Raw genomic sequence first — 22,297 nt, forward strand, 5'->3', positions numbered from 1 at the left:
GTTACACAGTACTTCATAAAAAAACATAACAGGACATAAAAGAGGTGAAGAAAACACTATGTGGCATTTCAGGTTGAGTCACACAGCTTCCATTACCATACAAATCTTCACATTCAGTCAATCGCTAAGTAATCCCCTACCTAAGTCTGTCTTGAACCATTGTGGTTTATGTAAATATTTACATAATAAATAATATATAATAAATAAACAAATATCTAAACAAAGCATACTAGTTTCAAACAAGGTAGCAGAGAACCCATCAAGCACCTCTGGAAGTAGACATAGGCTGTTCATAAATGGTAAAGTATTATTTATAGGCTGCAACCAGAGATTTAAGAACTTCATGAAGGAATGTAAAGGACAATCATTTGTATTCTTGCTCTGAAAAATTCCCAGTTGAAGTAGGAGTTCAGAATAATTGTCACATTTCTTTTCAGTCACTGGAAAGCTGGGGAGCTCCGAACCAACATGAGACTGAACAGTAGATGCCCTCAGTAATGTTCCCTGTTGATTTGCACTGATGAAATGAAAAAGCTTAAATTGCTTCCTTTCATGCTTTTCTTGCTCTGCAGGAAGAAGTCTCTAATGTCCCAAATTGTTGACTCTCTGAAATTACCTTACCAATTCAAAAGCAATAACCTAGTATCTCAAACTGTGATGAAGTACAGCACTGAACTGTGCTTCTAGTTTTAAATATTACACTTCCATGGCTAATACATGTCTTCCTTATAGTTGACACAGGAAAAAAAATTATACTAAGAAGGATTCAGCCTCAAAGCAGGAGATAAGGCAAAGCTGGCTTCCTTGTTATGCTAGCCCTCTAGATAACTTCTTGGACATAGGGACAGATCAGTCCATCCTACCAACAGGTTTACCTTGCTGCTGCCTCTTCATGTGCTGAGACATGTTTTTTTTCTGGGCCTATTTTGAATGCAAGTGTAACACTTACTTCAAGTACTATATTTATTGCAAGCTTCTGTTTATTCCCAGCATCCTTCCTTTCTGCTGGGTTCCTGTCATTGCCTGGCTCCGTGAACTTCAGTTGCCTCATTTCCTCGGCTGCTTTCACACTCTGTGGTGGTGTCCTTGCGTCCTGTCCCTATACCCCTCTTCTCCGTTCCTCTCCTTTTATACAGAAAAGTGTCTAAGGGACAGTTAGTAGCTGAGAACAAAAGATGAACTTCTGAACCATATACAGTGTAGCCAGGGTTATTTAAAGATCAACAGGTGGGAGTTTAGTTTTTGTACCAATGGCATTATTTTTCCTTTCTGTACTTTTACAACAGCCTCTACACTTGAAACAGTACAATCATTTTGTTACCTCTCTCTCTGAGGGTGGGCCACCTGAGAAGATGTGTTTCGTTTTCCCCATAAATATCTGTACAAAACTATCAGTGAAAAGACTCTTCTCTCTGACTTGCAGGCAGTGGCACTTTGAATGTTAAGCCAAATCTGTTTCAGTAATTCAGTTATCATGTCTGATACACCAACATATGCTAGTCAGCTCCTCAGCAGATTGAGATAGTCAAGATTTAATGAGTGCTCTTTTATATTAGCTAAAGATCAGCTCCTTTTCTCCCAATGGTTGCCTTAGCAAACCTCGGCTTATAGCTGAAAGCACAGAAATAGTGGCTTCTCTCACATATTCTTTCCTGTTACTGTCAGGACCGGTTTCTGAACTCCCAGCTCAATGGCCATATTCTAACTCAGTCCACTGTGCTCGAGCTGGGGTTACAGAACTGTGTGCCCTAACAAGATGCAGAATTGGAAGAGAGAAGTATACTTTTGTGTGTCTTTAAGAAATGCTTATGGTTGGTTATTTGGCTGAAGCTAGGTATAGAGGTTATGCAGGGGAAAAGTATGTTTGATGAAATATGTTTGATGAAATAAATTTGAAGAAATTGTTCTGTCTTACAGCCCTCTTATTCAAAGATTGTTGTGGGAAATTCCTTGTTTTTTTCCCTGAGACACCTGGTGAGCCACAGCAGAAGCTTGTGGTGAAGTGAGGGGTGAGGCATCTCCAAAGAGGATCCAAGGTTACTCCAGACATAAACTGCCTCCTTCTATCAGCCCAGGAGGGCTCAGACCTTCATGGGACCTTCGTGGGCTTTCCCATCAAGTTTCAGGATTGCTCAGCCTCTTCGGAGTCTGAATTGTCTTGGCTACATACATAGACTTCCCCATAGACTTCCCCATAGAAGGCTTTTGGAGACGACTTTGGAAGGCAGCCGCATGATGCTTGTTTTAGCTCATCTTTTCCTTCTCTGCGTATCCAGACCCTAGTGCATTGAAGTTCTTGAGCTCATAAATGCCCAGGAAGAAAGATGGTAAAGAAATCCTACCCCAAGTGTAACCAGTCTTTTTCTGATGCACTGAGATGGCTCTTGACATTGTGTCAGAGCATAGGTCAAGTTATTCCTATGGGAGTTTCTTATGCGTTAGATTCTCTGAAGTGTCTGTGCACTTCTGACAGAAAACCTGTGATGGTGTAACTTCGAGTGTACATAAAAGATTGGTGAATTTAATATGACTTTAATGCCATCTCCGTGACAGGCAGCTTTATGAAACATTTAAATACCTGGAGAAGTATTGACACACTTCTGTGAGACTGATTTGTTCAGTATTTAAAATCAGATTTATAAAAGAAATGTGGGTAATTAGATTTGATCAGTATAAGAAAATGTTATTAATGGAGTATTAATCTCTCTCCTGTGTTTCCAGCAAATCGTAAGTGCATGACATGCAGTAGTTGCCATTTCAAACTGTGGCTTTAATTGCTTTCATGAACTGTATGTCGGAGCAGTTCTTACACAGTCACATGCTGCTATCAGTAAAACTTCAGGTTCTCCAGAGAGGCAGATGCTTGTTTAGTGCATAATTTCCAATATAGATCTGATGTCCTGGCATATAGTTAAAGATTAGATGATGGTAATTGGCAGGACTGTCTTTACAAAGAGGTATATAAGTAGGGTCTTGACATGAGGTTTAATTTGAGGTCATTATATGTTATTTTTTCTTATGAAAATTATGATTGATAAAAATATGGTTTTGGATCTAACATCACAAATTTCAAAGAATATACACACAATTACAATGCTGTAATTGCTGGTGAAAAACTGCATACTGCAGTCAAGTAAAACAAGAATTGTTTGATATCTGTATTCTGAGAAAGTGTTGGAGCCTCTCAAAAATCTACCATCCTGCAGTAATTGCAGCATCCTGAAGAAATGTTCAGGCAAGGGAAAATAATATTCTAACATTTCCCTCTTATATGCTTATACAAGGTTTTCAACATTATTCTTATGAAGTGTATAGAGGAATATGCAGTAGAAAGAACACACAATTCTTAGGCTATTCCAGATTTATGGAGTAGTTGCAATACAAAGACTTCCAGTGCTACTTTTAAGCCTTTGGGAAAAATTACTAGTGAATAATAACACTATAGCAGAAAAAGAAACACTGAGAAATATTTATCCATTTCACAGAAAAGCAGTTTATATACTTGAAAAGTCATACTACAGTTACCCTCTTATATACACCAATAGTGAATTTACATATTGCTGTGAATCCCACCCTGAATGCTCTTTTTAATGTCAAAACAATGTCTGTTTACTAAAGGAGAATACAGAGTAGGTAAGAGGCTGCAGTGAAGGTCTAGGATCAGATTTTCTTTTTTCATAGAAAAGATTTTGAAGTAGGTTGTTAATAAAAGCTTGGGTTTTTTTTCTTGGTTTTCTTATTTTCTGTTACTTTCTCCTATTTTACTTCTCTTTACTTTTTCTTTCCAAAGACTCTTCAAACCTGTTTTTCCTCATCCTTCTTTAGATAGTGCTTTCCTTCACCTCTTGCTCTGGCTCCACGCTGGTTGGCCCCTTTGCATCTGGTCCCACTAATGCTGAGGGTGATCATACATGCTGCTACAGTGTATGGAGAAAATAAAAGTTAAAGGCCATTGCTGTGGCTCATTATTAACATGTTTTAACCTGCAGGCAACTAGTACTGTTCAACTGAACCTCCTTTCCTTCCCTTAAATGTTGGTTCAGGTAGAAGTGTGTGGCAAGTGTTTATTTTGGGATCATGGCAACATCTTTCAGCACCGTGACCCACTTTGCTTCCTCTGTGTATCCTATAATATGAGATGTGGTGGCATCAACCTTTCATGAAATAAGCTAAACTTGGCCCTTCTTAAAAGGGCCGGAAAGGTCATATGTTTTTGTGTAAACTATCATAGCCAACAAGCTGTAGTCTCCTGATTAAATCTTTGTTTATTAATTGAACATCTGGGAGCAAAGAAAAGAAACAGTAGTGGGCATGTAGCAAGTGGTGATCTGGGTGGTTGTTTTACATGTCTCTGAAGGCATCTGCACTCTTTTGAGGACAGTTGCAAAACAACCTGTGTTACTTTGTTATGAGCAGATTAGAAAATGCAAAAAGCACATTTTCCTGTGAGCAGAGGGATTTGTGACCACAAACCTGTGAGCCTTTATTCGGTACTTGGTTTATCACGAGTTCCCTGCCCAACACTTGCGATAGGCACTCAACCTGTCATCTGTAAAAAGTGGACATGTTGTTTTCTCTTACTGGTTCTCTCTCAATGTAAATCCTGTTTTATTTGCCTCCCTGTGGTGTCATAAAGATTACTGACAAGTAATCTAAGTAAGTAATCTAAGTATCTAAGTAATCTAATTCTGATAAGAATCTAGAGATCAGTGATAGGAATCAGAGCAAGAATTGGAAGTGGGGTCTGCAGCCCCTGAGGGAAGCACCTAGGGCACCCATGTGCGTCTGGACCATGTCCTCATAACAAGTGCGCTTGCCTTCCTCATGAAGTGTGTACTTTTAGTTTGATCTTCAGTTTTCTGCCATTGTATTAGGGACATGTTCAGGTGAGGATTAAAGGAAAAGCTCCCCAGGGACTCAAGTATATTTGCTACTATGACAGCTAATAGCCTGAGGGAAAATAAAGTGCTTAATTTATGAAAGAGATACAACTATTGGAGTGTATAATGGAGTTTCAGCTCTGTTTGTTAGGGTGCAATGCATTTTTCTGATACACGGATACCTGCTCTTCACAGTTGCAATACATTCTGGCTCATTGGTAACTAAGAGCTTAATGCTTGTCTGAAAGAAAAATATATTCCTTAGAAGGATCTAAATTCTTCTCAGATGTATGTATGCACAATTTGAAGTTAACTTAGTCAAGGGCTTGGCATATGTCAGTGGATGCACCATGTGGATCAATATAATTGGGACTGATATTCTCCTACATACATCTTGATTCATTTTACTGGAGTGACATGTAGGGTATAAACAAGGAGCAGGAGGCACCCATCTGTGTGAAATTACTCATTCCATTTCTGTTGCAAGGTTAATGCTATAAAGATTTGTCAGCATTTTTTTTTCTTCCAGTGGGACATCAAAAATAATTGAAGCCACATCCCTCTTAGCTATATTTGCAAAATCCTGAGTGTGGCTGGAGCTGTGCAAACACCGTGGGCTTCTGTTAATTTCATCCATTTGGATGTACTGCAAATTGCTGCTCAGAAGACTCCTTCTGTTGGCATAGTTTGTTTCCGTGTATACTCTTCTGACATATCTGTGTTAACATAACTTCTGCATGAGAGGCTTATGGATTTTGAACATGATGTTTTTCAAAATGTATGACTTCACTGTGCAACAAGTGGAGACCATGAAACACAGCATTTTGTTTCTAAATGAATACACGCTTATTGATGACTCTGTGCTTGCTTAATTTTCATAGCTGAAATATTTTTTTGTTTTTGCTCTACTCTTCAGAATGTGCAGTTCACCTACATTTCAAGTGAATGTGCTATCTTCTCCAACCTTTTCACCCTTAAGAAGCTTAAAGTAAAAATTTCCTTATCCCTAATCCTTAATGTTGGAAAAAGAGTGGTGTGGACAGACCCATAACAGTTCTGCATGACAGCCACTTAAGGAACAGATAAAAAAGATTTTAAAAACGTAATGTCTCTAATTGTTTATTTTTCTATTCAGCCACACTTTTAAATAAAACTGAAATTAATGTTCGATTGAACATTTTGAGTATTCTGTTTAAACCTAAATTATGGTCAAGCTTGCTTGTATCTGCACTAATTCTCTTATATAATAATATGGCCATATCTAACTTATTTTTTTTTCCCCTAGTTAATGGTCTAATGACGCTTGGATTTGCAGGTGAGCTCTACTTCTAAAACTCAAATTTATGTTACTGTTTTGTTAATGGAAGCCATTTGAGAAGCACTTTCATACTATCTCATTTCAAGTAGTCAAACATCATACAACTTCTCTTGTCCATCAGCTGTATAAACAGAGAGTATTGTAGTGTTTTGTAAAGGTCAGTCTCAATAGTGATGGTAAAACTGTAGATTTATTAATAATTTTGAACCCCTTTGGCCAGGGATTTATACAGAAACTCTTGTGTCATCAGGTTGTTCCTGTCAAATGACTGTATCAGAGCTTTTTCTGTAAGCCTGCAAAATATTGAAGCTCTAAAGAGAGCCAACCAAAAATACCAAGGCCATGGAAAATCCATTTAAACACCCTGCTGGGAAGGGACTGGAGTAAATTGTCAGTGCACATGATGTAATGGAGGAGAAACCTGTATTCTGTTGGATTTATAGGATTATAAATCAATCTGTAGCTGGCTGTTTAGAATACCCTGCCAGAGAAGGCAGCTTTGCCTAACTTTTGTCAAAGCATCAGTGTAGGATTTAAGTTGCCAGCTGTGCAATTTTCATATATGGTTTTGAATTCTGCCCAGCTTTAATATTCATCTGCAGATCTAGCTGTGGAAAATATAACTTATAGCTGTTGCGGCTGCCAGATGAATAGGCGGGGATGCTTAAATTGGCAGTGTCCATGCTATCAACATTAAGTTTCCAAGGACAAAATTGTGCTGCCCTTGTTTTGGAACTTTCATCATTTCTATCACAGGTGATTAATTGTAGTTGTGATTTTTTTTTTAAATGACTTGGTTGAAAGCTTAGTGTCAGCTCTAAGAGCTCTGACAACCAGGTGTGACAAAGGAGGTAGGGTCAGGTCCCTGTGAGTCAGACCTGTGCCTCGATGGGTCATGATGTAAAGCCTGAAACCAATCATCTTGCCTTAATTTTTTTTGACTAAATGAGTGAGGAACAGTGCTCTGTTGAGGGTGAAGGCTACACCTGACTTCTCTTCAAAGCAAAGGTGTCTTGCATGCCTTTGACCTCGCTTCACCTGGCTGTGTGTTTGACTGTCACCATGTAAAATTAGAACTGATGGCTCTTTCAGAAAGGATGGGATCCTGCTCTCAAAGCAACTAAAAGAAGAAAAATAAATACCTCCTTTCCCTTGTGTTAATAGGATATGAGTGAGAATGTAGGTTCAGAAGAAAAAGGAGAAAGACCTGATTCTATTTAGACCTCTTTTTTTCTAGGATTAAAAAAGGAGAAATTGGTCTGTTCTTCTTGATTATATTCTTTTAAAAAGCTTTTTCTCCATAGCTGTCAGAAGAGTTGCCTGACACCTCCTTAGGGTTGCAGTTTTATTCAGGTAAATCCTTCTTGCAGTTTTGTGCTGCTGTAAAAAAAAGAAATCACACTGATTTTTATCTGACTAATTGAGTTTAGGCATTTGCATTAAAAATGTTGACATACGTATACTTAGAGGTAATTTTTAATTTTCTGCAAAATTTATGCATTTTGTGTATAGAAAAGCAATCAAAATAGTGGCAATTATAAAGATAAAGCAATACATATTTAACTACTTAATGAAAACAAATTGTTTCAGTCTTATCAAAATAAAATGCTTTAATTAGCCTGAATAGAAATTTTATTCAGAATGTAAATTTCATAAGAAATGTCAAAATGCTACCTTTATATTCCAATGCAGGCATAGGCTGGATGAGAAAAACCTTTGACTTTGACTCTAAATATTGTGGAGTTGCTGTTACAGATTGCAAAACACAGAGGCTTGCTCAAGTAAAGCTTAACTCCGTCTTTGCAAGTGGCTGTGTGCTTGTAACATCAACATCAGATAATGGGAGATAATTCCTTCAATATATACTGAAGATATACTAAAGAAAAAAGCTAGAACTGCCAATGTGCAGTAATAAGGTAATATAAGTAGAAGATAAGTAATATTAGAAAAGTGACCTCTAAAATGGTTCCTCTAAAATGATACTATATATGGTAACCTATAGTATTTGATACTAAGTTATGTTTTTAATAAATGAATATTTTGTCTACAAAATTGTTTAGCAAGTTGAATATCAGGTTTGCAACAATGCAGGTGACAAGCAGAATGATGTGAAGGATTTTGTGAATGATGTGTTTGCGCTTATGTTTCAATGTTTGAGATTTAAGGTGCTTTCTGATTTTACCTAGGTGCACGTCAACAGAGTAATCTCTGCAATGAATCTCTCATGTTAGAAAAGTTGCCTGCTTGTGGAAAATCCTTTGAAGAAGTGATGAAGAGAGTGGACTCTAAAAAATGGTGCAACCTGACAGAGTTTATCATGTAAGATTTAGTTTTGGTTCTCATATTTCTCACCTTATAATAGTATTTGTTTTGTTTAAAAAAAGGATTGCCTCAAATACCAAGAAGACCGTAATACTTGCATCCGTAGTATATCCCTAATGCATGTAACACGTTTATGTTCCTGATATATTGAAATCCTCCTGCATTTTGTTGCCAGTTGCAGAGGGCTAAGCTGCAATACGGCCACATGCGCACAGAGAGACCCAGCTCTTAACTCACAGAATAGACCACGTTAATGAAAACTAACCAGTGGGATAATCAATATTAGCTGCTGTTGTTTTTACCTCAGACAGTTGTGCTTATATTTAATTGATATTTCTGTGCATTTCAGAAATGTTACTTACATCAATTTTTTTCTGTGAAACTGCTAAAGCAATGTGCTTTTAGAATCACACTATTCTGTTTTATCTGTTGGTAGCAATGCAGTCTGATTTCTTTTTTTCAGTAAGATGACAGGAATGTTTCCTCATACTCTGTTTCAGAAATCCACCACTTGTGTGAGATTGTCCTGTCCAAGTGAAAAATGATTAGTCCTATTGAAACTGCAGCGGTTTGTTTCTTTGCCTGCCAGATAGCATGGAGAGAGTGAGCACCACCCGTTTTGTTTGGGTATCTAAAATACCACAAGACTGACAGTAGTGAGGGTAGTGGTGGTGTTTTCTTATCTCCACTCCTGTGCTGTAGTTGCTGGAGGTATTTAAACATCTCTCTATAAGGCTGCACACTTCAAACTCTGCTCTGGAGGAAACTCACAGGGCTTGTTAATTTGTGGGATTTTTGGCTTTGTGGGGCATCTGCTTCTTCAAAGCATGTCTGCGTAATACTTGGATTTTGGAAGCACTGATTGCCCTCTATACCAACTGAAATCAGGGGAAACTGCAGGTGTTCAGCACTTCAGAAAATGAGACTCGAGTGAATTGGCTCTGGTGTGATATGAGTCAGCCTGGCAGAGAACATCTTCCTGGATTTGAAATGGTGCTGGTGCTGTTTTGGGGCTGCTCCTGAGGCAAGGTAGCCGCAAACTAGCTGTCACCACTGCCCCAGATGTGTTCTTGTCCCATGTGATCTTTGGTCGTGTCTTCTATTTAGCATCACTGCACGTGATGCAAAATTTTGCAGTTACCTTATGCAAGATTCTAACTAACTCATCACTATTTGACGTGATAGATAATGAAATGTTAGGCTGCTGTGTGAGGTTGCAGCAGTTCCTCATGTTTCTTTTAACTGCTGACACCCGTGCTGAGATGTCCCACCCGTTGATAATGGTTCACAATCTGACCACCATAATAGCATTTTAGATTCTATTCATTCTTAGCACTTTTATTTGGATGCCCTGTATGACCTTACAACCTTTTAAGAGGTAGATTCTTAAAAGTCATGGCACTGGAGGGAAAGGTGCATTCATGCAGCTCTCTCCAACTGTGGGGAAGAGCAAGAGCATGTAAGCCCTTCTTATCCAGCTTGCAGAAATTGCTCTCAAATCTAACAAAGATTTATGTGTATACAAAGGAAAAGTCTTGCAATACAGGTAATGCTAAATGTACTTAACAAATATCTGTAAGTTATGGGGCAATAATTTTAGTTTTGCAACTCATCTAGGTACAAGTTGTTTTACTTATTTTGAAGGAAGCACTATAATTTTGCTCAATTCGATTTTTTTTACACTTGTATTATAATCACAAAACTGAGTTCTTTGTTAATACCTTGTTCGTATTGGTAAGTGTCCCCAACTAATGGGACTACTTGCGGTAGAGAAGGGTACCTGCAGAAGTCAAAATATTAGACTCTGCCTTTGTTAATGCAGGTGAAGAAACAGGCAGCTTTTTGCAAGCCTTGAAGTAAAATTTCTTCAAGAGTTTAAATGTTTTGGTCTAAGGTTTTTGCAAAGTTTGGAGGTGACTGGAGTCCCTGAGTTCTCCTGATTTTAAATTAGAGTTAAGAATCCACCTTCTTTTTATCATTTTTGATTGTTCTTCCCCTTTGGTGTCATTTTCATTCCCTGTACAAGGAAATTTCTGTTTATCTATGGAGACTGTTTTTTGTGAAGAAACTGGTCAGCCTTAGGCTTTGCTCATTTTTCCCCATACATAGTACCAGAAGAAGAATACCAGCCTCTTCCAGACTAGTGAGAAAAATATTTTTTATTTTTTGTGATAATATGGTTTTTTAAAACTTCTTTCTCTCACTTACATTTCAAGTTCTAGCTTAGAAGACAGTAGAGAGAGGAATTTGTTTTTGGAATTTATTTCCTGAATAGAGTATTAATCAAGCGTTATAAGTCTGATTACAAACTTATCTTAAGGGTTCATTGCACTGAAGAAACAGCACCTTTAAGAACTTTAGTCTTTGGAGAACAGACACTGTGCTTTGACATCACACTTTATAAAGGTAGTGTATAGGCTAATTTCTTACAGCTCATTGAAGGAACCCTGATAATGGAACTGAAACATTTCTTTATTTGGAGTATTCTGACAAATTAAGGAAAACATGATATTTCTAGCCATGGCCACTTAAAATTCAGATGTTTAAACCTGGTAGTGTTTACTGCCTCCAGCAGTAAAAATTAGATAACCTGGATCAGATAGTGGGTTAAAAGTGTGAGTTTTGTATGAAGAAGGCTCTTTCTTCATACAGTAATTTCTGCATGGCCCTTTTCACTTACAAAGATCTTGCAAAATTTGGTTTTGTATCTTATATAAAAATGTAATAATTTATGGAAATCCGCTTCTTTTCTAAAATTTTTGGTTTATGGAAGAGTTTTAGCTCTTCATGGTAAATGGCTGTCTTTGGTTATGGGACTATAATTGGTAAATAGCAATTATCTGCGTTGCTTCACTGTCCAGCCAAACAGTCGTGAGAGAGATTTCAATGACTTCAATTTGCTGTAACTTAGTTATATTGTAAGATACTCTGACAGCTCTGTTACTTATTTCTTAACTTTATTCTTGACAAACTTATACTCTTTAAAAAGCAGTCTTTTGGCTCATTTTAAACAGATGAGGCTCTCTCGTGTGTGGCAGCTGGTACTGGAAACAATATAGGAGTTTTAGCCTCCATGGGTGATCTTGATCATGCTGGAAATGTATAATGAACACATATACATTGTAAAATTACAGGTAGAAGTTTACAGAAGTGCTATCAGGAGAAAGTTTCCCTATTAGTTTTTACATTTTTCTGTAAGGATTCATACAGAAATTAGAATGCACATACTCAGGATCAGATTGTTCAAAGGTATTTGAAAGCTTAAATATGATGAGGGATCCAAGTAGGATTTTAAAATATTTTAAGTTATTTAGATGTGGTGGGTGTCAGTTGCTCTTGCTTGGACACCAGAATATGAAGGACAACCAGAAATACCTCACAAGAAAGGTAAAACCTTAAAAAACCAGCTGGAGTCATTCATCAACAAAAGGTGAGAGGATCAGCTGTGCACAGTTCTGCTGATGCTTTTAGGCTATTCAAGGAAGCCCTGAAGAAGAAAATGCCACTGGGTGGCATTTAAATGACAGGAAATTATGGTACATGGCAAGCTAACAGACAGAGTGTGAAGTGTGAGTGAAAGCTATGGGAAGTTAACAAAGGCAAGACTTTAAGACTAAATAGACTTTTGTTTGCCAGAGGACTGGAAATTACAAAAAAGCTTTTTAGTCTTAATGTGTTTATGTTATTTTATATGTATTTTTATTTATTATCTATTTCTATATTATATATACAATAAACTACATATTTTATTTCTGTATTATTTTCTTACTATTTAGCAACAGCAGCTAAATATGTAAAATCAACTACTGTCCACAAACTTAAGCCTCTTATTAATGGTCAGATTTTTTTCACCGTGCTATATGTGATAAATCCTGCTCTGGTTACAAAGAGACTGCAGTTGAGAGGCCAGGTATGATTAATTCCTTAAGCAAGGGGCCAGATGAAGATGGGAGTACCCAGAGCTGTCTTACACGAACCTGAAAAAATGTCGCTTATTGTAGTTTGCGTAGATTTCTATTCTTAGCTAATGAAAGAGTTTTCTACATACTTCTAACTAGATCCTGGAAACAATTTAGCTAGAACAAACAGTCTCTAAACAAATCTCTGTGTCTCTCCCAGCCCTAACCCCTGTGGAAATATGGGACTGAAATGTGCTTATGCTGGTTCTCAGCGGCTCATTAAGCTTTTGGCCTGCTCCCAAGCACTGGTGTCTTCTCTCTCTTCTGCATCCCCAATTTCCAGACATTTCTGTGTGTACTTAGTAGCATTTCGGTAATTTTGAGGCCAGAGAGATGGTGATGGCCATCTGGTCTGCTCTGTTGAATATTACAGGCCACACAATCTGCCCCCTAGTCACTATTTTAAGCCCCGTAAGAGTGTGTATCTTAAGGGGAGGCATCAACTCTTCATTTAAAAGACATCAAATTAGTTCTAATCCATTATCTCTGTACACAGGTTGTTCCAAAGGGTTCACTGTTCACAGTCAGAGGAAAATACGTCTTATTTCTCTTCAGTTTGCATGACTCCAGTTCCCAGCAATGATACTTTCTTATATATTTTCCTGATGCAGTAAAATTCCTTCTGTTGTCAGAAATAATTTTTTCCCAATTAAATACAAGCAAGTCAGTTTTAAGTCATCTCTTGAGCTCCTTTATTTTATTTTTTTTAATATAAATTAAGTTCCAGCTTTTGACGCCTGTCATGTTAATGCATGTATTTCAGAAGCCTTGAACTCTTTACAAGTTTTGTCAGCTTTTCATTTGAAGAGTGGATTCCAGTCTGGAATTGAATATTTCAGCCAGCAATAGTTTTCATAGTTTTAAATACACACTTAGTATTTTGTCCTCTAATCCTACTGAGCATTCAGCATTTTTCTTCTGCCAGTATATTTGTGTGTTGTAGTAACCCTCCTAGCTACCTAGTAATTCCAGGAGGACACACTCTAAAAGCTGTACATTATTTGAAGTCCTTCTAAGAGTGACTTTTAAGTGTGACATAGATTATTTGTTTCTGGATTTATGATCTTGCATTCACCTGTGTTAAAATGCATATGATTTAGATAAGTCTGCATTTGTAAGTCATCCAAGTCAGTCTGTATAACTACACCTATATCTTCTACTCCTTCACCATTTGCAATGCTATTTGTACACTTAGCAAAAATTATTTGTTTGACTCACTTGGTTGATTAAGATATTGGGCCAAAACTTTCACAACTGCCTTTCATGAATGGCAATTGCTTTTTATAATAATTAGTTTTCAAGTTCCTTTTGTTTTTAATTCAAGGCTACTATGATTTTTAATGTTGATGGAATTTTTCATCAGAATGTTTCAAACGAAGTTTGATAAAACATTCAGTCTTTAAACACGAATGAATGAAATACAGTGCTTATAAGGAAGCATGTGGTATCTGCTCACACAAAAGTCCCAAAAGATTAATTTGAAAAATTCGTATGGATGTGTTTTGGACTCCATATATGCATTTCTGGTTGGTTGGCTGCTGTGAGAGCAAACACTATAGAGGTAAGAAATACAGACCTATATGCCATGTCAGTGCAAAAAGCTTAGTACCAATGTATACCAAAAAAATAGACATATGTAAAAGCTTTGATTAATTAGAAAGTTTTACTTACTATAGTATCAAGTCTTGTTAGATTAACTTTAATATTGGCTATTGATTAATCTCGTGTTGCATTCCTTATAGACAGAGTTATACTACTTTTGTCACAAGGACATCCAGAATGGAAATTCAAACACAGCTCTTAAAAAAACAGTTGTCCAAATTGAACTATACTGTAGCACAATCCAGTCATCTTTCCTGACTTTATTGCATCATTATATCTGGAAATAAAGTATTTTCAGTGGTATCAATAGGGCTAACAGCATTGCTCTGTGATATTCGCGTACTCTTTTTGTTGACATAGCACCAAGCACCTCCTGTTTAGAAGTATGTAGAACTCCTTATTATTGATTTGGTCTTGCAGTTTTTCCACAATAAAAACTCTTACGCTGTAAGAATACAGAGAAATAGTCAAGGGATTACTACAGGAAGAGCAAAGTTGTCCATAACATTGATATTTACTCATATGCCATCTCCTTTTTTTGATTGAAATGCTAAGAGTTGATGCTTAATTTCCTCAACTGCCGTAAGGATCCTGTTTGGGCAGAAGATGCACATTATGTGTCTGGTGCACGGGGCAGCAGATGCCACTAAAGAACATGACCCTATTCCCATCACTCAGGCAAGTGAATCAGGAAATCAAAATGTGGGCAGGACACTGCATGAGTCTGGACAGTGTAGAGAGCATCCTTCTGCCTCTGAGTAGAGCTAATCCATTTTTGATGTTGGGGACAGTGATGGCAAATGAGCCCAGAAAGTGATCTGCCTTCAAAGACATTCTTTTCACCAAAGAGAAATGTATGCCCACATGTTGTGTACATGCCCACATGTCTTTTGCTGCATGCTTACTTAGTTGCATCCTTACACATCTTGTCACCCCAACAGTCCTCTCTCAAACTGAGTCTCCACGTAAGTGTGCCGGCTTGGAGTTGGCTAAGGAGCGCACCCTCAAGCTAGTTTCTCACTGATCCAGAGCAAACTACGGAGTCCTTTTCTTTAGCTGAATCAATGAATGAAATATCAGTTGATAATATTACATCCAGAAGATATGGGATTTCCAGTGTTTGAGTCCCCTGAGGGAGCCGACCAGGCTCGGTAACATTTGTTTGCTATTGGACTGAAATTGAGAAATGTAGGATTTGATTGTTATCTTTCATCTAGTCAGGCATCATCTATTTCAGTGTAAGGCACTCTGTTACTTCAAGCCAATATTACTGCAGCAGCAGTCATCTCATGAGTATATGAAGTTGCATATCTGCTACTCTGTGTTTGCCAGCTGAGGAATAGCTGTGGATTGAGAGGTGGAGTGTGAAATGTTTGTGTTTTGGAAGAGCATTCTAGCAGAGTAGCACATATAAGGAGAGGATATGGCTTCTCTGTTTCAGCAGCAGATCTTATCGTAACAGACTTCTTCCTGCAGTCCCTGTGTTTCTTTTTACCTCATCAAGCCTGTCTGTGTGGCACATGGAGCCATTAATGTTCTGTGAGGCAGTGGCTGTGTGGTACTGCTCTATGGCACATTACAGTTCTGATTTTTTCCAAAGTTTTAAGTCTGAGTCCTTAGCAGAATAGGAGAGGGCAAAATTTGTCTTTTAACTGTATGTCTGAAGCCACTTCGTTGCATGTATGTGTGCACCTGGTTGAATTCTCTGATTTGCTGGTCCAAGGTCTGTCCCTACAACCTGAAAAACCGTTTTATTTTCCATACAGCCTCAGTGTGATTTTCCCAGAACCCTCTACATTTAAAATGAATTCTATAAACAGAAGCAATAGGCTTCAATCCCATTATGAAGGAGTTCCACCCATGTTCTGTACAGATGTTGAAGATTTGAAAAAGGAAATAAGGAAAAAAAGATGTGCATGAATAGAGCCAAATTTGATCTAATCTTCTGGAAAAATAATCCTAAAGCTGTTGCTTAATTTTAAAGTCAATGGGAGTTTTGCCTGTTACAATTTGGCTAAACGAAACTAAGCTGAACTAAACTAAACTGATCTAATCATAAAAGTGCCTAGTTTTCAAAGAAACATAGTAAAATATTAAAGAAAAGAAAGCCAGATGACATTAAGATCAGTGGGAAAACAGACTGTGGAAGAAACGTGCAATCCAAGATGAAATTATATGCCCCTTGTTCTTAAAGCCTGGAGCTAATAACCTCTGCTGGCTGAGTGTGTATGTAAGAGCCCTCCAAACTGAGTCATTTTCTTGGTCGGTTGTCTAAGTTTTTTTCATCTTCCCCATTGACTGCTGCAGGAAGTCTGATCTAGATGCTGATCCAGCATCCAGCTGCTAATGTCAGAACATCTGCAGAAGAGGAATGTGCTGTGAAAATCTCAGGCAAACCACTGGGTTTGTTTTGCAGCTAAGGTGAGGCACTGATTCATGTGAGCCAATTCGTTTCCACAGTAACGTGTCTCACAACTAGAAAGTGGACAGCTTTGGCTGATTAGTTTCAGCATTATCACAGAAACCTCAATTCTGGATGTTTGCATGCGATTTTCTCACATGAAAGACAAACTGGAGCTGCTTGGAACTGGTCCTGTGGCTGGTCAGCACCATGTGATTTTAGATCCAGAGTAGTACTTATTAAAGGGAGTCTCACTCTTCCTCAGCTGTGCCATGCTGGGGTGTGTGCACCTGTTTGTGTTGGAATTTATATCCTGGTAGACAGACTAGTATATGCTGGTTATGCTTTAGCTTGGAGAAAGTTGTGGCAGAATGCTGCAAATCACAAATGTGGTTGCACAACAAAAGTTCACTGCATATTTGCCTGGTCTCCAGATTAACTTCTGCAGTGTTTGTGAGTAGCATTCTGTATGTGTCAGAAGATCATTTATCTTTTTTTCTCCAAAGATCTACTGGGGAAGAGAACCAAATTTCCCTTTTTAGCCTAGTGTAATCCCTCCCAGTTTTGTCAGTCCAGATTTTATAGAAGAAAATGTTCTTTGTCAGCTTAGTGTCTCCATGAAGGAAGGCTGAAGAAGCTTGCATTTTATGTCACCTCATGTTAGTGTAATTTATTTACCATTATGTGTTTGGTGCAGTATAGAAAAACAGGGACTGATGTGGTAGTTGCTAGCATTTTCTTCTTCTTTAATAGGATGGTCTTCTTTTGGGCTTTCCATACAGATACAGTTACTGTTTTTTTTTAAACTCTCAGTGAAATGCAGATAATGCTGACATTTCATCCTTTCTACTTTTGTATTTCTTTCACCTTTTCAAATACCAAAGATTGCAGTAATTTTATATTAAAAAATCCTTCTTAAAACTCTTAAGGGTCATGACAGTAGTGGCAAAAGCAGGCTGGTACTAATTACCCCCAAGAACCCATTATTTTCCTTCTGTGACTCATGCCTTTCTTTTCAAAAGCAAAGCAAAGCAGCTTATAAATCAGTTAGGTGCGAGCAAGTCGAACAATCGAGAAGAATGGCATATATGAGCCGTCGTGTTGCCATCATGCTGCTAGCTGACAACAGCAATTTTTCATTGCAGAAATAATAGCGTTTGCCATCTATTATTTAAGAAGTTGGCAATAAAAGAACACTACAGTGTATAAATTCTGATCAGGTTGCCAGATGTGTGGCTGTGCTGAAAATGTGTACGTTCATCTACTGTTTGGGATCAGCCACAGTTAGTGTGAAGTTAATGCAAAGGCACAGCTTATCCTTGAATGAGGCTATATTAAATCTTTAAGAGCAACTGCACTTCAGGTGATCACCATTACTTTCATATGAAACAGACTAGCTTTGTTTTATGTTGTGTAGGTAAGAGTATGTTGTGATGAATGTGAATACAGTGATTAGTTTGAATGCAAAGATCAGGATTCCACATGAGGCAAGAATAGTCCATTACCGCAAAATTGCTGTCTTCCTGATAGGTGCGGAGGCTGAAATATGGTTACTTAATGCAGTTATAACTTTTTCTTCTTCACTGCATAGAAGAGGGTAAGACATTTTATACAATTCATGGATGTGAAAATTAAATCTGTAATTGATAATTCCAGACAAGGGACTGAATAGGCTTATGGCTTTGGACACTCATTTCTAATATTTTTTCTTTAGTGCAAAGTTATGGCAATGCACTTCTAAGTCTGTGTCTGCTGTGGCCACCTTACACAATGCGGAAAAGTGGTGAAAAACATTAATGAACATAAAATTTTAATGGATTATTCTAAGTATTACTTCTGAATTTTTATGATGTATTAAGGACACTGGCATTTATGAATTCTGTGAAGACCTGCAGACCTCTTTGCTTATAAATGCAAAGCCATGACTTTGTTCTGGAGCATATTATAGAAACTAGCAAAGCCTTATCAGGTCTTCATCTGCTGCAATTTCTTGGGTTTTCATTTTAGACACTGAAAAATTTTGCTTTTTGCAATGAAAACCTTGGTTTGAAGAGCTTCCTTGAAACCAGTAAATGGGTTGAAAGAACAGGGTAAGGAAATTTGGCCAGTCTTCTGGAAACCTGCTGAATTAAATATACGAACTTCCAAGAGCTCAGATTTGGTGAACTAGAGCAATTTTGTTATTTATACCACAACACATGTTGTAATCACAGTCTACAAAAGCCTCAACTCAAGGATACCACTGCTGAGGAATGGGTAGAAGAGAAAATGATTGGAGTTTGTTCTTCATCAAGGATAACTGTTTCTTTTTTTTTAAACCATTGAATACTCTGGGTCTGCTACTGAGAAAATGATGATGACTGTATCATGCCAAAATAGTGTGCTTTTGCAGCCCATTCTCCATCTCTTCAAAGTTTTTAAGAGCTCAAGCCTTTCTGTTCTTTAATTTACAAAGAATTTTGCAAATCTCTGTGAAAGTTCTGTCATGTGAGAGAAGGATCTTCTAAGCCTGCTGCTAAGTAGGGGAAAAAATTACCTTTTTGTTACCACTAGGTGAACACTCCTCGATTTTTAATATCGGATTTCAGTTTTTCAAGTGCTTTTTTCAACAAGTTTTGACATCTGTTACATTTATTTGTCATGAGTCATTGTTTTCAGAAAGAGAGTGAAATCTGGCCTTTGCCAAAATGTCACTAATGCAAATATTGATAATTTCTTCTTAAAGTTCTGGAAGAATTTTCAGCACTGGTGAAGTTAAGGTGATCAGAAGACACCAGTTAAAATATTTTAGCAAGGGTCCTGTAGGTCAAATTGATACGTACAGAAGTAGATGCATTAGACTAATGGCTGGTAGCTTGCACTCACAAAGTGAGTCAGTGTGTCAGTATGTCAGTGCTTACTTTACCAAGTCAATTAACAAATAGTTCAAGATATAAGAATATAATAATCCTAATGAGTAAAGTCACTTGCAATAAATTGCAGGCAATTTAGAGGTGATGGTAGAAAGCACTGTGCTGTTAAATCTCATGACTGTCAGCTGATATGCCCTTTCCACAACTTTCATACTCTCTCTGAATTTTACTGTGGCAAGATCAGTAATAGAATACAATCTTCATGGGGCTTATTATTAAAGGTTATATTTCAAAATAAGCAATACATAAGATTTTTGTCTAAAGTTACTTGGTCATAAAATAATATGGCATAACTGATAGACTGCTATCAGTTACGCAATGCAAATATCTTGGACAGTATATTTTTAGAGGCAGTGAAAATGAAAAGAAGATAAATGTGTTATGAAAATGAGTACTTAATACAAACTTTTGTGGTTCTTCTGTTTTGGTTTGCAAGACAGTTTCTACATTCTTGTTTTCTAAATGGATCAACCACTAACATAATAACCCAGATTAACTCAGCAGAGGCAAAAAAAATAGATTTTCTTGCTTCAAGCTACATGTGGTATTAGTCATGTGGTTAACTGTTGACAGCACAGTGAAGTATGGATTAATTCTACCCATTTGTTCTGTATTCAGGATCTTGTTTCAATTACAGAAGTTTGTTATATAACGATGCTTTTAAAAAAGTATTTTACATGGTTAGTACACAAGGCTCTGGCATTTCTATTTATCTTTGCAAAGCAGTATATAATTCAATGTTGGAAAGTAGTTCCAAGACAAGAAATGCAATGTTCTGCACTCTGACGGAAATCAGCCACCTTCTTCAGCCCATTGCATAATTTGCAAATGGCAGACATAGATGTTGCTAAGTAAATTGACAAACTTGATGGCAAGGTGTGAAATGGCTGTACTACTTATGAAAAATTGTAGAGGTACAGCAGCTTTGTAAAATTAAAGATTTTCTCTAAGAGCTGAGTGTATAAGGGCTGGAAAGAACAAAGGTTGCCAAGGCATAGTGTATTGGTGAACAATTAAGTGCACCATTCTTTTCAGCTTTCAAGAAACTGATGTATTACATTTCTGTGGTTATACAAATGCCCTTCATGCATTTCACTGACTGCTGAAATGTACCATTTTGTACTAAGGTGAGTGTCAGATTGCAACTTAGATATAGAAATTTTAAAATGAGCATTCTGGCATCTGGACCTGGGTTCTGTGTCTGCCTCCATTATAGAACCTGTGGGACTGGGAGTTATCAGTGAGGCCCTGAATCTGATTTTTATCTGCAGGAAGGTACCTTAAGAAGCAGAGCATCCTAAGATGGTCTATGTTATGTATAATTTATCATGTAATCTAACGGGGATTTCTGCATCATATTATTGGGGTGTATATATACCTAATATATATTTAGGCTGACATGTAGTATACAGATGTAAGGTATTAGTGTTACTACTTATAAATAAAATAGGTACAAACATGTAAGATTGTTTCTGCTTTTGACTGTTGCTGTGCAAAGAAAAAAATAGGGTATTTTTTAACCATCAGTGTGAAAATAAGTCAGTGTTTTCATCATGCAAAGAGGAATTAGATAAAGGCTCAGAAGGTAAAACCACTACTTGGCTGGTCACAAAGCTTAAAAATTAACAGAGCCCATAATAGCTTTCTTATGGCAAGGGTTTGTACTCTTTCACAGGTGATGTGCCAAATTACACTGTTCTTTCTCAAATGAAGATAGAGATTAGCAGGACCCAAGAAGAAGTTGAATAAACTCAGCAGAGCCAGGAGCTGCCTCTCTCAGGTGACACTCAAGATGCTGGGTCTCCTTGCTTCTGATCTGCAGCCAGTCTTAACATCATCCAAAACCTCCTGACATAATATTTTTTACACCTGCTTAGGAGGCTGCTGGCTTGTCCTTAAGCAGCTCCAGGGAGTGTTGCAACACTCGAATCTTCTTTAAACAGTTGTGGAGAAGGGGTAGGGCCCCCATTTGCTTCTGTTGTCTATATGAGGTGTCTTACGGAGAGGGCATGTGTCTTTACATCTATGAGTAAGAGGGGAAGTTCTGAGAAAGGAAAAAAATCGACATTCAATGGTGTATAGGCTGTACTGTCAAAATCTTGTTAAAACATCATCATGTACCTGAATAGTAGTTAAGCAGGACTTTTCAATACAAGGCTCTTCCCCTGTCAGATCTTTATGCTATACGTTAAATTCTTTTCTGATGTTGTTACTGTTCCTCTGATTCTGCAGTTAATTTTTCCTCAATTTTGGTCTTGTACATCTGTCCATGTACAGACTGCAATTTTAAAGAATGTGTTTATTATTCAAAACTACAAAAGTCACTTGTTTGTTTACGAGTCCAGTAGGTTATGTGATCTGGAGTTTAAGATCTGTAATTATTTGCCTGATATTTGACTCCCGTTATCTGTGTTCTACTTGGAACACAAAGCAACTTCCACTCTTCTCTCAAAGCAAATGAATTTTGTAATTACAGACATTTTATCAGTGTATATAAACGCTGTTTCCCGTAAATAATCAGAAATAAAAAAAATCTACATTCTTGGTGTCCTCATAAAAATTAAGAAGGGAGGGGTGTGGACATTATGATGGAATGTTCAACCTGGCAGCAGATGAATTTTTTTGTTTGTTTTATTTACTTTTGACTCTGTGCACACGCTGCAGTGGGTGTTTCTCAAAGTGTAAGCCTGGTTGACCTGTGATTTCTATTTCACAGCTGGATATCCTCAGGTATTTCTGTCCCCTGTTTCTACTTTAAGAAATGATGCTGAGCTGTTATAAAAGGTTTGTGCTACTTTGGACTAAATGGAATCTAATAACAGCTTCCACTCAGCAGATGACACTTTAATATCTTTTAATATCCTCTTAAAAATTGAATCCAAAGCAGTTTGTGGATGTAAGCA

At 37.4% G+C, this 22,297-nt stretch overlaps 1 protein-coding gene across 1 annotated transcript in view; it reads left to right on the plus strand.

Annotated features, from left to right (window-relative positions):
• The first annotated feature begins 6,170 nt into the window (after window positions 1–6,170).
• The window catches only part of RAMP3 (receptor (G protein-coupled) activity modifying protein 3), a 31,443-nt gene continuing 15,316 nt past the window's right edge, over window positions 6,171–22,297 (plus strand). Inside the window, exons 1-2 of the mRNA XM_010193119.1 lie at window positions 6,171–6,195; window positions 8,385–8,517. Coding sequence (XP_010191421.1) covers window positions 6,177–6,195; window positions 8,385–8,517 — 152 coding nt within the window. The 5' untranslated portion in view covers window positions 6,171–6,176. The remainder of the gene's footprint in view (window positions 6,196–8,384; window positions 8,518–22,297) is intronic.

Source organism: Mesitornis unicolor, unplaced genomic scaffold (assembly GCF_000695765.1).
Source record: "Mesitornis unicolor isolate BGI_N332 unplaced genomic scaffold, ASM69576v1 scaffold3371, whole genome shotgun sequence".
NCBI classification, from domain to species: Eukaryota; Metazoa; Chordata; class Aves; order Mesitornithiformes; family Mesitornithidae; genus Mesitornis; species Mesitornis unicolor.